General features: G+C 41.7%; 1 protein-coding gene across 8 annotated transcripts in view; it reads left to right on the top strand.

Annotated features, from left to right (window-relative positions):
• The window catches only part of NRG1 (neuregulin 1), a 182,010-nt gene that overhangs the window by 28,831 nt on the left and 136,511 nt on the right, over positions 1-16,668 (top strand). For all 8 annotated transcript variants that reach the window (XM_061366109.1, XM_061366111.1, XM_061366114.1 and 5 more), the window contains exons 2-3: positions 3,290-3,467; positions 9,706-9,830. In XM_061366109.1, coding sequence (XP_061222093.1) covers positions 3,290-3,467; positions 9,706-9,830 — 303 coding nt within the window. The remainder of the gene's footprint in view (positions 1-3,289; positions 3,468-9,705; positions 9,831-16,668) is intronic.

Here is a 16,668-nt window from a genome sequence, read left to right as displayed (position 1 = left end):
TTTGACAGAGTCATCCTGTCCCACATGGCACCTCAACTTCCACCCATGCTACATGATGGGCAAAGAGCAGTGGAAAGAAGTCAAACTGGCAGGAGATGCCCTGGGGGGCCAAAGGGGAAGGGGTAGAGAGACGAGGGGAGGGAGGTGTTAGGCAGGCAATGTCTAGTGATCATTAAAAGCATGATTTTTTGCCTCATTTAAAAGCAGTTTTATCCCCTTTCAAACCATTTTACCCCTCAGACGAGGTCCTGTCATAGCAGCAGTGGGGAAATTGCTACAGACTGTGATGAAAGTCACCTCTTGCAACAGTGAAAGCTATGGCTGATCACAATTCAAGCACATAACGCTGTGGTTTTAACAGCACGAGTTTTCTCATATGCCTGGAAGGACTGATTAACTTTTATAAAACTGCAGCTGAAAGGAAACAAACATAGTGTAAATGAAAAGGATTCCAGGAAAAAAAAAAAGGGGGGGAGAAGAAAAGAAGCAACAATCTCTTTTCTGTCATGTCTGTGAACAGCTTTTACTGCTTTCCCTGGAGAGCCTGCATGCTTGGACAGCGAGTTACTGTGAATTAGTGAGGGTCACTGCCATTGATTAAATCCTCTTTTATGTTTCCTGGTAACTCCTGAATTATGGCAAGAGTTGAGCATTGTAATTTAACACTTTTTTTTTTCCATGACAGTTCTGATGGAGGAAAAAATCTGCAAGTCATTTTGAGGAGATAATATAAAATTAAAACAAAATTCAGGAACAAAATGGCATCTCTCTTTTATTCCCAGTTTCACAGTGCTGTGATGACAAGAAAACCAATGATGAGTTGGTCTTAAGCACAAAAAAATGTTGATCCTTGCAATTGTGATTATTCTCTTCATTTATGTAAGGTATGAACTAGGACTATAATAAATGAAATACAGTAAAATAAGGAATATTGCCTTTTTACTTCACACTTCTACAGCTCCTTTTCTTACAGAGTTACCAAAGACTATAAACTTAACTCTTTCATGACAGAATGAAACTATGAGCATAAACTTCAATAGTAAAGCTGTTAATTAATGCTAATTATTTTTTTGGAAAATTTAAAGATTGTATTTTTCAAAAATTCTCTTGCTCTCTTCAGCAAATGCGTGGGTGTTTGTATGTGTGCTCATGTGCATAAACAAAGACGCACACTCATAAAAGTAGATATGTTTAAACATATTGGTTTCAGAAGGTTGTGTAGGCATTTGTGTTTAAGAAACCAAAAATTGTTTTAGTAGCATTTTGAGAACACTCTGGAATTTCCAAAATTACCCTGTGGGGAGGGGTGGAAAATGGAAAGCACCACATGAGAAGATGTTTTGTGGGAGATTTTTTTCTGGTCATGAAATCCTGGGCCTTACCTGATCTGTTGTAGTGCCACCCTGACACATGTGCCTGCTGTGTGTGCGTAGAAGCTCCATGGACACCCACCCCAGACAAAGTTTCCCTGTCCGACATTTTGCTCATATCTAGCCTAAGACTTCCTGCCAGCACTTCTTTCCCACAACAGCAGAGATTCAGGGAAAAGGTTGTCACCTTCCTTTCAGTCAGAAGGTTTTTAATTATTGAAGGCTACGCACTCCCTATCCTGTCTTCTGTATCCCTTCATCCCTTCAGTAGGAGCCATCCCATTTGCTCCTTCACTACAGACCACATTTTCCCAACCACCATTGTTTATGCGGCTGTGATCCAGGGACAGTTTACAGAGAAGTCAGGCTTTCCCTGGTTTCCCGGGATCAAGAACTTGCTTCACCTGTGGGACAGGCCATGCTGCTGTCTGCAACAGGCAACTGCTTATCAAGCACATGTGTATACCATTCTTTATTATGAGCCTTTCATAATTACGGCCATAGTGGTGCTGCTTGGTTTTCATCTCATTGGGATGATAATTAAAGGCAATTGATGTCAGCAAGTGTCCATAAACAAGCACACAAAAAACAGATATCAAAATATACAATTATTTTTCAACTTTTAAAAGCATTTTATTGTACTGGACCATATTGGAGACCTGTTGGTGTCCCCGTGAACACTCCTAATCCTCCCATTCTCCCATTCCAAAGGATCACTTGGCCATGCCATCTGTTTCCTTGGGCAATACTACAGCTGTTCAGGAAAAAAAAAAACACACTGCCGCTCAAGGTGCTGCATGCAGGTACAGACCAACAACAGGGTGCAGCTGAGGTAGGACCGACTCACAAGCTATCACCCATCAGCTGAACAGCTGTAGCTCCCCTTATTAGATCTCCCCAGTTGTGTGATAAAGGTGTTATCTTAAGCACCATGGGAAGTATGGTTAAGCCAGGTGTTTTACCTCAACACAGGAGTATGATAGAGCTTGGTTTACAGCTAGACTATGGAGTCAAACAGATAGCAGTGTCTCACAGATGGACTGCTGCTTCTTGTGAAGTCTGTGCTCAAAGATCAGTGCTGGTTGTGGAATATTAGAAGTCTTTAACTTAGAAAGCCCTAAATGGTTTGAGATTTACCTACATAAGAAATGCTACAGCTACAACACAGTAGAAATTGAGATGCATCAGCTGGAGTCTTTTAGTATGTGAGAGCTCTTGGCTGAGCTTTTTCAGTACAGTGTCCCCTTCTGGGTCCAAAATACCCTTAATTGATATTGATTCTCTTGATGGGCTTCCAAGCCCCTTGTCTCTTGCCTCAGGGAAAGGATATGGCCAAGCTGAGGTTTGAGGTAGGTGTACAATGTGGGTTATAATGTTTGCTGGAGAAAAATTCTTTCACTCAGATTAGGGAAGCTGTCAAGCTTGTATTTATGCTTTTAGCTCCCTGTCACACCAGTTGCACCTGGAGCCTTTGGGTAGACCCTGAATCATAGCAGTTGAAATACATAAAGGAGCGAGATACTCCCCCTTTCCTTTTCTGTGTTACCTACTAAGGCTGCCTGCTGCAGTGTGCTCTCTTGTGTCTAGGTGCACACAATCAATTAAAGTTGTTAGTGCTTCATATCATATTCAGTAGCAGCACTTCAGTTCTTGACAAGGCTGTGTATGGCTTGCAGGTTGCATGACCCGCATAGGAGGATCCCGAAAGGCCAGACTAGGCTGTCATTAAACATGCCTTTATGCTTTAAGGTTGATACATGTAATAAACAAATGATCCTTACTTTTCAGGTTTTGGTGTGGAATTGTTGCTAGACTAGCTGGGATTTTGCTTCCTGTGGCTTGCCTAGCTCAACTTGTGTTAGCACTGTTTTCCCTCTTGAGGATGGCCTAATCACCAGCATGTTCTTTTATTTCTTTAGCGGTGCCTCCCAAATTGAAGGAAATGAAAAACCAAGAGGTTGCTGTGGGTCAGAAGCTAGTGCTAAGGTGTGAAACCACTTCAGAGTACCCTGCACTCAGATTCAAATGGTTAAAGAATGGAAAAGAAATAACAAAAAAAAACAGACCGGAAAATGTCAAGATCCCCAAAAAACAAAAGTAAGTACAGACACATCTCTCAGGTGGAACTGGGGGTGATTGGGAGAGCTGTTCAACAGAACACAAGCATTGAGGTTGTTAATTGCAGTACCACAAAGCTAAGACCCGGGGGTTATGGAGGAAGAAAATTTAAGGTAGCAGACACTGGTGTTATTTTTCTTGAACGTATAGATGAAGTGGTAATATGGTATAAATATGTCATAAATAATTTTCCATTTTCAATTTCTATTTATTTTCTGGTAGTCAAAGGCTATTATTTTAACCAGTAAGCCTTGGAGACAGGCCATTTTTAAACTGACAAGAACAGAAGTACCTTATGTTTATTGTCTAAAATCCAAGAATGTTTGAAATCATTGAAGCAACGTACATTTGGAGTTATTTTTGAGATTTGTTTTGCAAGCAGTCTAGTCCTTTAGAAAGGCTGACTGCTGTCTGCATTAGCATCAAACGCCTAATGTAATCTTGCAGTAGTCTTTTACTAGAGGCATTCCCACACATGTAGAACAAGACACGGGTCTAGCAGATGTCAAATGAGTATCAAAGCCTGCAAATCTTATCCTCCTGGCTGGGGGAAATTGTCTGCTACATGTGACTGATGAGCAGTGAAGAAAGATAGTCTGGTGTCTCTTTTCTGCAGAGGCAAAGAAGATACACAGTGCTTTTTCTGCACTGAGACAGGAGATGGCTTTCGCTGTTTGGCCTCTACCTTGTTATTTAAGTTAAAAAGTTTTGATTGTGGCCATTCATCCATCAAAGGAAGCAATGACAATCTGTTTGAACACAGCCCTACAACTCTCACTTCTGCTCTCAGTAGGCAGGGCTGCTATCTGCTGCAGTGGGCCATGCCTTCCCTTCATACAAGACTGAGGATTTCAGGTGGGCTTTGCAAGAGATCTTTCCTTCCAGGGAGTCAAATCCCCCCATACTTTTTTGTCAGGTCTTATCTCATTAAGCAAAAGAGCAGCCAGAATCAAACAGACGTTTCACTTCTCACTCATTCAGGTTGAAAACCATACGTCCTGCCCTTCCTTGCTGTTTCTTGTACTTCAGCCTGGGGCACAAGGTAAAACAAGGAGTTGGGAAGAGCAGCATCACCACAGCCCCTGTGCCATGGTTGCACAGACGGCAGGAAGGAACCTGTGATGTTTCTTTCCAGCATTTGCAAAATGGAGCTGTTCCAGGTGGCAGATAGCCTGGCAAATTGTCTGGACCCATTTACAGGGCCATATGTCTCCATCAGAGTTGTATTTTCATTCTATTCCATCAGGAAAGTGTTCAGGTCAGAGCCTGGCCCTCAGCTTCTCCAGCAATGGAGTACTGCCTGTGAGGGGCAGACACTGTTTTCTCCTCTTACATTTGGGCTGATGCTGATTGACCAAACTTACCAGGGCCAGGATTTCAGCTTCTGGGGCTGGGCTTTGTCAGTTCAACATTGCATCACTAACTGTTTTCTGCCAGTTCCCTTCTTTCTTTTCTTCCCTCTTCCCAACCCCCCTGAAAAATCTTTGAGGAGCTGGCAGAAGGGAAACTAGCTAATAGCTATTGATTAGAGCATGCATGCAAAATGTGTGAGACTATTTTTTAGATTGATGTGAGAAAATATGTTTAAAATTCCCAAAAAATACATAATGAAAAAATAAGAAAATTGGTCCTTTCTCTAGAAAATGGAAATCTGAAGTCCTATTCCTCCACCACAAATGGGCAGAGTGTAGGCTTTGACCTAGATTTCACACTTCTGTGTTCTACCCCAGCCATGAGAGTATCACTTGTTGTTGGAATTTTTCTCCTTTGTTTTCTGTTTTAAAACATAAATGTCTGTGTGGAACAGGAAGGTTCTTCCGACTAGAAAGGGAAAGGCTGCTGACATTTGAAGGATTTTCTTTGTACTTCGAGATTTTAGTCTGGTGACACATCAGTGCTTTGCCATTTCTTCTTTTGCTGTTTATGGGTGCTTCCAGCACTGAGTAGATGTGAACAGTGTAAAAGAAGATAGATTTTATCTTGAGAAAATGTGGGACATGCATGTGTTCTAAAGCTAAAGGAAAACAGGGAAAAATGCAGTGCAAATAAGTGCATAAAATAACATGCAGATTACGGTAAACAAAGCCACATTAAAAAGCTCCCATCACAAATGAAAGGAGTATCAACAGTCAAGGAGTTCCGCCCCCCCCCTCCAATTTTCTCTGTTTTTTTTCATGACAGCACACTGATAAATGTTTGTCATGTTTGTATGCTCCCATATTGTTACAACAATCATTTTCGTGTGACTTCTTTGCTATTTCCAATTGTGGGAAACATCAGCAAGGAAGGCTAGAGAAGTTGTCGAGCTGTCTGGGATTAATGTCTACTTTAAAGGTCAATTGGCTACATAAAAAGTAGGTTATGTTTCTGAAGAACCACTAGCATGCAGGGTACCACAGTCTTATAGGTTCCTTCAATCCAAACACTTGAGAATAACACAGTCTACACATTTATAAAAATGTCACAAAGTTTTTAAGTAGTGCCCAGTGGGCAGAACTGACTTTTGGTGATGTCATATTTTGCAAGATATCACCTTTCTCATTGTGTGATGGCAGACTAAAACATGTTCATTGTTGGGAGAAATATAAATGTTTCTGAGTTCTGGCTATTTAGCTGTAGGGTCTTTAAAAAAATTGAAAAAGATCTGGCAGAATGATGAATGTCTAGCTCAGAAACTGAAAATTAAGACCTTAAATTGGCTTAGATGCATGAAAAAGATAATACTGCAGCTTGATGGGGTTTGGGTGCATTTGGTCAGTGAGAATACTGCTGATTGAAAGGATTTGCAGAAGTGGGGCAGATGATGACTGTATTTTCCTAGCTTTTTTAGAGTTTAAAAGACTCTGCTGCAGTGCAGGCTTCCTCAAAGCTTAGCCTTCTGAAAAATGCCTTGCATGTAAAATGAACTCAGGGGACCACTCCTCTCAGCTTGCTCGGATGATTTCAGAGTGGTTGATTCAGAGTGCACAGAGCCCTAATATGCAGTGGCATGACAGTGCAGCAGATGAATCACTATAAAACTGTGCCCCTTCTCATTACACTGGAAAGTCAAGAGAAACTGAATGAGTAAATTTTAATGAAAGGCATTTAAATCACTCACTTTTTACCTCATATTTGTCATGGAGTAACAGCATGCAGCCAGTGAGTTTCTGCTGCTCTTCAGGTTGCTGCTGATTCACGATGCCACAATTGATAGGTTTAAGCATTCAATCTCTAAGCTGTTCCTTCACATCAATGGAGATAGATACAGAAAATATCAGGCACCAGACAAGGGCTTTTTACCTACTAGCTAGCCTTCCTATGTACTGGTAACATTTCATTTTCCTTCCCTGATTTCATACCTACATGAAGCCTGAATATGTTTTGTTTGGGTGTGCTGTACAGAGTCAGGCAAGACTCCTTTATCAGGGCTGGGATTTTTGGGCAGAGGGAAGGTGTTTGCCACTTCACCTCAACTAGCTGATGGCTCTGGATGCAATAGTCCATGAGAAAGGTACATGTGCAAGTGTCCTGTACCTTCAGCTTCATCTAAGCTTAGCCTGGATGTTTGCCCTCAGATGGGCAATTCTGGATGACAGATGGAGACTGGAAATGAAATGAATTCAACCAGTCAGACAAGGTAGGCTGGGGCTGCATTCTGCGGATGTATTCCTTTCCCTTTCATGTATGAATACAAGCTCAGCAGTGTCACAGTGGCAATGAGCTGAAGGTATGACATAAGTAAATTGTACAGAGAGAGGCATTTTTTGGTGTAGTATGGTAGTATTCTCAATCTATAATTGAGAAAAGGACAAGCATTTGAATACAAAATTCCTTATGTGAGGCTTTATGTGAGTGTTGTTGGAGTATCATATTGCTAGGGAGCTGCTTCATTTGCAGTCATTAAGTCATCTTCTCTGACTTTTAATCCTGTCCTGATATCTCTCAATAATATTCTTAAGACTATAAATATTAATATTATTTCTCCTGCATTTAGAGAGAAAACTCCATATAGAGCTTTTCTAAAAATAAGAATAAATTTGGTTTGTTAGAAGTAGGTTTGTAAGAAATATGGTTGCTTCACCTATTTTAATGTAATCTTAAAATCATAAAAGGAATACAGAATTCCTCACCTTTTTCTGTAAGTATCATGTAAAACAAAGAAAATGGAAATAAATATGTGGGCAAAGAGTTTCTCCTAAAAGCCATGACTACCACAAAGGTGGTTTGCATCAATACTAATTAATATGCAGAGAGGAAAAGATACTGCAACAGATGCACAGTGGAGGCTAAAGTAGAAGTGATATAGATGCAGCTGTGCTTGCTTATCATTGGGTTAATGTGAGTTTCTCAAAAAACTGAGCCTGTTTACAATGTCTTTCAAAGCATCCTGAGGCTACAGCCTGCTCTCCATCTAGACAAATGTCTGCAAGCATGGCTAAGAGATAACCTGTGTGATACAGGAAGCACTGCATGTCCACACAAGCTGTTAGGTAGTGTAGACTACTGCCAGATGTACTTGGACAGGCCCTTCAACAGGCAGTTATGAAGGCAGGTATGCAGGTGGCTGGCCATTTGTACTGTAGTGTTACTATAGCTGTTAGTTGCGTGCAAAATTCCCACTCAAAGAAATTGTAGCTTTCACCTTTGGGCGCTTCTGTCAGTGTCTCAGCCACATTTTACACATACATTCATGGTTGCCACCAGCTAGGTTTTGTTCTCTAGTGCCATCTGAAATGCAGCCCAGTTAATTAATTCAGCATTGGGAAATGGGCTCCTAAGATTGCCTGAAAAGGGAGCCCAAATAGTCAACTATTCAGTTGTTTACAATTCAAGTAAACCTGAGCAAATCGCTAATCACAACTTGGCTGCTCCTCCTTCTTGCAAGCCCAGTAGCCTGAAGAAAGCAGCCCTGTTTCGACATGAGGGGGAAGTTTTGTGATGTGGGTTTCTAGCAGAGCTGGGATCCACCTAGCACACTGCTCTCATCCCATGAGTGCTGCCTCCTCAGCAGCAGAACCTTTGTGTAGAGGCAGGGACAGCTGAGTTGTCAATAAGCAGATATTGATAGCAGATGGGATAGTTTACTGTGTTGGAGAGAGGGATGACTCACACACAAGGATGTTGGAAAGTGGCAGTGAACATTTTGGTTACTGCAGAAGTCCCCCTGCTACAATAGACTTGTTTCTGGTCTGAACCCAGCCCTGCGGTGTGGTTCCCAGGAGGTGTAACCAGTTGTGATTCCTGCATGAAGAGTGAAAAGACATTGCTGTGCTAAAGCAAAGCAACTCCCGGGCATGGCTTAGCTCAGCATACATCTCTAGAAATTCTGGTGACAATGAGCTATTGGAGTGAAGAACCCCTGCCCCTTAGGGATCAGTGCTTTATGCTGGCCAACTTAAGGAAGCCAGTACTCACGCTCTCTAAACGACTATTCTGAAGATATAAGCAGGCTTTGCTACAGACAAAAACTTCCCAAAAGCACTTCTTTTAAGCAGAAACTGGCAACAGAAATAATGTGTATATTTTCCCCAGGGTTGTCATTCTCTGCAGTCTAAGTAACAGGATTATTGCTATCACATGAGTTGGGGACCCCTTGAATGACAGCAGAGCATGTTCCTACCAACTTAATGGGTAGGCAGGAGTTCCGCATTTCAAAATCTAATCTTAAAACCTTGGAGACTGATTAAATTATGTCCCTGAGCCTGGAACAAAATGTAGCTTCATGCAAATTGTGCTCCTGCCCATAATTTTTTGTTAGTACTGAAGAATGATTTACTATTGGGGTTTCAGAGGTTGTTACAGAGAGTGGTGCATCCTAATCTCATGATTATTTAGTCAGATGTTGGAAACTACACCAGAACTCTGCTACCAGCTATATGAATCTGTAGGAAAATATAATCTATTTTAATATTACACCCATCTTCATGGCATCAGGATAGCAAACAATTCAGCTGAGAGATGAAGGTTTTTCAGATTTCTTTTAAGGACAAAGACTCCTCCCAACAGAAAAGCATAAACAAGTATCTTAATTTGAGTGCATTAATATGCCTGGTTTTCAGCAGCCTGTAAGAGAGATACTTTTTTTTATTCTCCCTTCTTCCAAATGTGGATAGTACTAGTCTGTGAATAAGAATGGAATACTATCTGTTGAGAGGGGGAAAAAAAGAGTTCATTAGTTGATGTAGTGACTGTTACTCCAGAACAGGAAGTTTAAATGTTTTTTCTGATTTCACAGGAAATACTCTGAGCTCCACATTTACAGAGCCACGCTGGCTGATGCTGGTGAATATGCATGCAGAGTGAGCAGCAAACTAGGGAATGACAGTACTAAAGCCAGTGTTATCATCACAGACACCAATGGTAAGGCTTGATTTTTTATTTTACTGTCGTGTTCGGAAAGCCCCTGTATTAAAGCTACTACCAGAACAAAACGGTTTGGATGAGGGAAAGTTTTGCAAGTGAAGTGGAAGTGTAAACACTGAAATCTGTTAAGCGTTATAAGAAAATTAATCAGGCCTGACTTGTCTGCTATGTTGTTCAGTCTTCCAGGTTTCCTAACCCACGCAAATAAGATGCCTCCTACAGATCTCAGGAGAGATAAGCATTTTCTGTACAATACTTCCCAATGCGAAGTCTAAGACAGAGTCTAAATGCTAAGATGAGGATGAAGGGAAGGGAATATTATTATAAGTTCCACAGTACACATGAGTAGTGGAGGCACTGTAGGCCTGCGGAAAAGCTTTCATTTAACCTAAAACATGTCCTAGTCTGAACTTCTAAACCAGCACAGGCAAACAGCATTCAGACTTAGCCAAATGATTTAAAATTATTATAGATAGCTATTTTTTCAGGGTTCATTTCATTTACAGGAAGTTCCAATTGCCTCTGACAGAATTTCATGAGTGTTTCCAGTGCACACAAACATTTTAGCAGTACTGCTTCTCCTTGAGAGTGCATTGGAGGCTGCAGTTAAGCTGAAGTCTTGTAGCTTAAGTATGACATTGAGAAATTCAGCTCCAATAATTCAAATTTCAGTGTCCAACCAGTTGTGAAGTATCAAATAAACATGCCTTCATTAGCAAACAAAGCAGAAGTTCTGTGCATATCTGAGAGGGGTTTAAAAATGCTGTTGAAATGGGAATTTACCACACATGCATTTCTGTTCCACATTGTGCCTTGAAATATCAGATAGGCATTTCAATAAATAGAAAAGCAAACAAAAACCTTGGCCAATGGGATTTGTCTTTGGCTATTTGCTGTTCTGTGATCATATAATTACTTGACTGTATTCACTTTGTGTGTTATTCTATTTCATCACAAAGAATATTAGGTGCTAAAATTTCATACTAGCTGTATGGTATTATAATCATGATCAGATGTCAGGAGACTGATATAAAACATCAAGTGTTATTTACCAGAATGTTATAGGAGAAAAAATAGGTAGTTGTTTCTGTGTAGTTTTGTAAGTGCTCTTGATTTCCGTGAATACAGAGTCTGGTTGCTCATTAGCTGCATACATGGAAAGCTCCTATACTGTTTCCAAGATACTGGAGTTTCCAAAAATCAGCTGTAGGCACTGTGATTAGTCATTGATACAGATAAATGCAAAAAAAAAGAAAAAAAATAAGAATGCTTGGCCATCCTCTGTTCCTTTCTCAGACAAGAAATGGTGTTGCGGTGGGGTAGTGCATGGGGGACCTCATTTCTGTTCTTCGTGGCATGGATATTTTTACTTCCTCCTAGGGTGTGCTAAATGACACCCCTGCTGCAGGGGGATGGGAGCTTGGTTTTGACTGAAAACATTTGCAGGCAAGCCCTGGTTTGTGCATTTGTAACTGGTATGTTAGAATCTGTCTAATCTTGTGAAACATAAGTTGTTTAAAACAGAGATGTGCATGCAAACTCTCCTGAATACAGGACAAACTTGGATCCAATCTAAAACTGGCAGCTGGTGCTTGTCTGTAAAGATCTGAACTGGAAACTCAGTGAGATCTGAACTGGAACATCTCAGTGACATTTGATAATCTAGAATCAGGCATGGCAGCATTCACATTCACTGGTTTAATAAATCAATCATGCATATTTCGTAGCCACATGTACATCTGAGTCCCCTCTGCTTACTGTTGCTTATAAATTACCAGTAAAATTTTTCCTAATTTTCCTCCTGATGATGGAATTTTCCACCTGGATTTGAGGAACAGCATGGGCAACATCTGGTGACTTAATAGCAATGAATCCCTAAGGCCTCACAGGGCAACATCTGCTTCACAAACAGGGACAGACCCCCTGCAAGGGTGACCTCCTCACCCTTTTTTCTCCTGCATTCTCTGACCTCTCCCCCTTGCTAGCTTAATGACAGATTTGGTATCCAAACTCAGTAATGAGCCCCGAAGGGCAGTCATTACTCAGATCCTATATATCTGTGAGGTCCTGCACTATTCATACAAAAGAGGATTGGGGAGGGGGGTTTGGTTCTTTTTTTCTTTTTTTTTTTTTTTGGTTGGTTTGTTATGTGTTTTTTTTTTTTAAAAAGAGGAAAAAAAAACCTGAAAGAATCCTTCATATTCAGCTTTTACTTGCTATTTCCTGACAAAAGGCTTTCGGAGAAGACCTTGGGGTCCAGTGCAGCCCAGGAGCCCCTGTAGAAACCATATGTGTGGATAGCTGAGAGAGCTGGACCTATCAGGGTAGGCAGAAAGGTTGCTTCTTTCCACCTTCAGCAGACTGGGTGACAGTAGTGTAAAGAAATATACATCAGAGGGCTTGACTTTCTTATGGTTGCACTGACCTGCTCTGCTATGTGAATCAGAAATTTTAATTATGACCTTCAATTCAATGACCTGACCTGGTCATGTTTATTATGTGTACTCTGGTATCTGCAGCCTAGATCCTCCTTTCCCTTTATGCTGAGTGCTTTAAGACCATGAGGTATATAAGGCAGATAAGGTGGTGGCACTTTTGGGCATTTTTCATTCCACTAAAAGGTTAGTGGGTTTCAGTATAAAAAAATCTTGGGTTTAAATCCCTAGAATTTTGTCAAACTTTTACTATTTAGATTAAAAATTTATTTGCTGGCATGTGCCACAAAAGAGAACTCTAGGGCCAGACCACATGTCTATCTAGCATGGTACCTTGTCTCTAACACTAAGTGGACATCAGAAAAAAACACATGAATTGCAGGGCAAATGTGTTGAATTTTCTCTCAAGACTAGGAAAAGCTACACCTTTACCACTGAAGTCACATCTAAAAATTACTGATTTCAATTCCCTGGTTCAAAGGACAGAAAAACAAGTACTTCTCAATAAAAGAATTCTAAAAAAAAATTCAGTGAACAAAGACCTTTCCCTGTCTTACTCCCAGAAATGGTAAAATTTCCTGTTTTAAGCAGTAATCATAGAATCATAGAATCATAGAATAGTTAGGGTTGGAAAGCACCTTAAGATCATCGAGTCCCAGCCCCCCTGCCATGGGCAGGGACACCTCGCTCTAAACCATATCACCCAAGGTCTCGTCCAACTGGCCTTGAACACTGCCAGGGATGGAGCATTCACAACCTCCCTGGGCAACCTATTCCAGTGCCTCATCACCCTAACAGGAAAGAGTTTCCTCCTTATATCCAATCTAAACTTCCCCTGCTTAAGTTTTAACCCATTACCCCTTGTCCTATCACTACAGTCCCTAATGAAGAGTCCATCCCAGCATCCCTATAGGACCCCTTCAGATACTGGAAGGCTGCTATGAGGTCTCCATGCAGCCTTCTCTTCTCCAAGCTGAACAGCCCCAACTTTCTCAGCCGATCTTCATATGGGAGGTCCTCCAGTCCCCTGATCATTCTGGTGGCCCTCCTCTGGACTTGTTCCAACAGATCCATGTCCTTTTTATGTTGAGGACACCAGAACTGCATACAATACTCTGGGTGAGGTCCCATGAGAGCAGAGTAGAGGGGCAGGATCACCTCCTTCGACCTGCTGGTCACACTCCTTTTGATGCAGTCCAGGATACGGTTGGCTTTCTGGGCTGCAAGCACACACTGCTGGCTCATGCTCATTTTCCCACCGACCAACAGCCCCAAGTCCTCCACAGGGCTCCTCTGAATCTCTTCTCTGCCCAGCCTGTAGCTCTGCCTGGGATTGCTCCGACCCAGGTGTAGGACTTTGCACTTGGCATGGTTAAACTTCACGAGGTTGTCATCAGCCCACCTCACAAGTGTGTCAAGGTCCCTCTGGATGGCATTCCTTCCCTCCAGTTTATCAACTGAACCACACAGCTTGATGTCATCGGCAAACTTGCTAAGGGTGCACTCAATCCCACTGTCCCTGTCAGCAATGAAGATGTTGAACAAGACCGGTCCCAACACCGATCCCTGAGGGACACCACTCGTTACTGGTCTCCAGCTGGACATTGAGCCATTGACCACAACTCTTTGTGTGCAGCCATCCAGCCACTTCTTTATCCACCGAGTGGTCCATCCATCAAATTGATGTCTCTCCAATTTAGAGACAAGGATGTCGTGTGGGACAGTGTCGAACGCTTTACACAAGTCCAGGTAGATGACATCAACTGCTCTACTGCTGTCCATCAGTTCCGTAGCCCCATCATAGAAGGCCACCAAATTGGTCAGGCAGGATTTCCCCTTAGTGAAGCCATGCTGGCTGTCACCAAGCACCTTGTTGATTTTCGTGTGCCTTAGCATGCCTTCCAGGAGAATCTGCTCCAAGATTTTGCGAGGCACAGAGGTGCACATTCCCCGGGTCATCCATTTTCCTCTTCTTGAAAATGGGGTTGTATTTTCCTTTTTCCAGTCGTTGGGAACTTCACCTGACTGCCATGATTTCTCAAATATAATGGCCAGCAGCTTAGCAACTTCATTTGCCAGCTCCTTCAGGATGGATTTCATCAGGACCCATGGACTTGTGCACGTTCAGACTTTTAAGATGGTCTCGAGCCAATTCCTCTTCTTGGTGGGCCCAAGGTCTTCATTCTCACAGTCCCTGCATCTGCCTTCCAAGACCTGGGTGGTGCGGTCAGACCCTTTGCCAGAGAAGACCGAGGCAAAGAAGTCATTCAGAACCTCAGCCTTCTCCAAATCCAGGGTAGCCAGTTCACCCGAGAGCTTCCTGAGGGGGCCTACATTCTCCCTAATCTGTTTTTTATTTGCTATGTACCTGTAGAATCCCTTCCTGTTATCCCTAATATCCCTAGCCAAGTTTAATTCTGACTGGGCCTTAGCTTTCGTAACCTGGTCCCTAGCTTCCTGGACAACATCGCTGTACTCTTCTCAGGCCACCTGTCCTTGCTTCCACTTTCTATAAAACTCTTTTTTCATTTGAATTTTCCTCAGGAGTTCCTTATCCATCCAAGGAGGTCTCCTGGCCCTCCTGCTGCACTTCCTCCTGGTTGGGATGCAACACTCCTGAGCTTGTAGCAGGTGATCCTTGAAGACCAACCAAGAGTCTTGAGCCCCTCTGCCCTCTAGGGCTATATCCCATGGAACCTTACTAAGCAGGTTCCTGAAGAGGCCATCCTGTAACTCCTGCTTTGTCGCAGTTACTCTTGTTATTAACATTGCTGTTACTTAAAACTGCCAAATTTGTTCTTGCGCAGGTTTTTGCTACACATAAATACACACACACAACACACGTAAACTGTATTAACCTAATAGACTTTCAAATTTTCTCATTTTTACTGAAAGAAACATAAAGCCTTGTCAATAGAGCCATATGTGCATATTAAAAATATAACAAATATAAAAATAGGCAGACAAACATTATTTTTTTTTACTAATCTTAATAGCAAGCAGTGGGAGCTATTCTGTTCTCCTTTAAATTTATGAGTATAACTTGCCCATAGGATATAAGCTGCTTTATTTTTATTCAGGCCTATTTGCCTATGCTTCCTAAGAAAGATTGGAATTAAGGTCAGAATAGAGGCATAAAGCTCTCCTGGAGTAGTATAAATAGTGTACAGGTTTGCTAATGCGATAGTAACTGCTTTTTTGCATCCCAATTAGTCACTTTAGCCAGGCAAAATCCTTGCAGTAGGTTTTTTCTTGAATTTTCTCATGAACATAAGACCTTCTTATGCTTGATAAGTAGCACTGAGATAATACATCGTACCACAGCAAAAGCTTTTAATTTCATACTTGAAAACTTGCTCACAAAACCCGTTATTTAGACAACTAGGTAAGAGACGTTGTTTTCTAAAGTGTTGAGTACACCACAGGTCCAGCTGAATGTGGTACCAGTCTTTTCCATTAAAACCTGTTGACCTAAATCTTTTTTATCTCTAAGGATGTTTGCTGTGCCCAGCATGACACAAGGTGCAAAAGAGTGGATTCCTGCAGGGATATTTCAGAAGTTAGAAGTCTGGTACTGGATAACTGCTGAGTTATTGTGTGAGCACTTCTGGGTAAAGTGAGCTGATGTAGTCTGAGTCATCAGTGGGACTGGGACTGGGACAACTTTGCCTGAACTGAAGGGAAAAAGAAGTGGTCAAGTGATCTGTTCATTTAACTCCCATGTAGGCAGAGATAAGCCTTGGTAAATGCATTAGCTACACAGTCAGTGGCCCTTGCAAGCTTCTGGGCTTGCATCCATGGGACTTGCAATGCACAAACAGCTCTAAGTTGCACTGCAGTTCACAAGGATCTGATACCATTCATTAAAATCTAGTTTGTTGTTCCTCTTCTGAAAATAGCCTATCTTCATTTGTTGTTCCTCTTCTAAAAATAGCCTATCTTCAAGAAGATGGCAGAGAAATCAGTAAATAAAAACAACATCTTGCACTCAGTACCCAATAGAGCAAGTGGACAATTATGAAATTCTTCAAATGCAAGAAGAGTCCCTTTACTCATACACTAATCTGACACTTGATTAAAGCGGATCAGTGTACCTCTTCTCTCCCCAGCATAGTTACATGTGATCTGGGACCATAATCTGTTTTTAACTGTCTGGAGTAGTGGGTCAGATTCTCAACTGGTGCAAATCAGTATGCCTGGACCAATGTCATTGATTTAGTCCTCCACATAGAAAGAAATGTGGCCATCACTCCGTTTGGCATAGCAATTCCCCTAAGAGTAGCTTTGAAACTTTCCTTGCAATATGGCATATTTTAATTGAGAGTGGTGTTCTTTTAATCTGATTCAGGAAAGTAATTTATTGGAGGATGAGGAAAATGGTAAAAAGCACAGTAGTTTTG

The sequence above is a fragment of the Neopsephotus bourkii genome, unplaced genomic scaffold, assembly GCF_033783945.1.
Source record: "Neopsephotus bourkii isolate Nb327-2 ecotype Australia unplaced genomic scaffold, CSIRO-AGI_Nbou_v1 NB_1298, whole genome shotgun sequence".
NCBI lineage: Eukaryota > Metazoa > Chordata > Aves > Psittaciformes > Psittacidae > Neopsephotus > Neopsephotus bourkii.
Note: the sequence above shows the minus strand (reverse complement) of the source record. Positions and strands in the feature narration are given on the sequence as shown.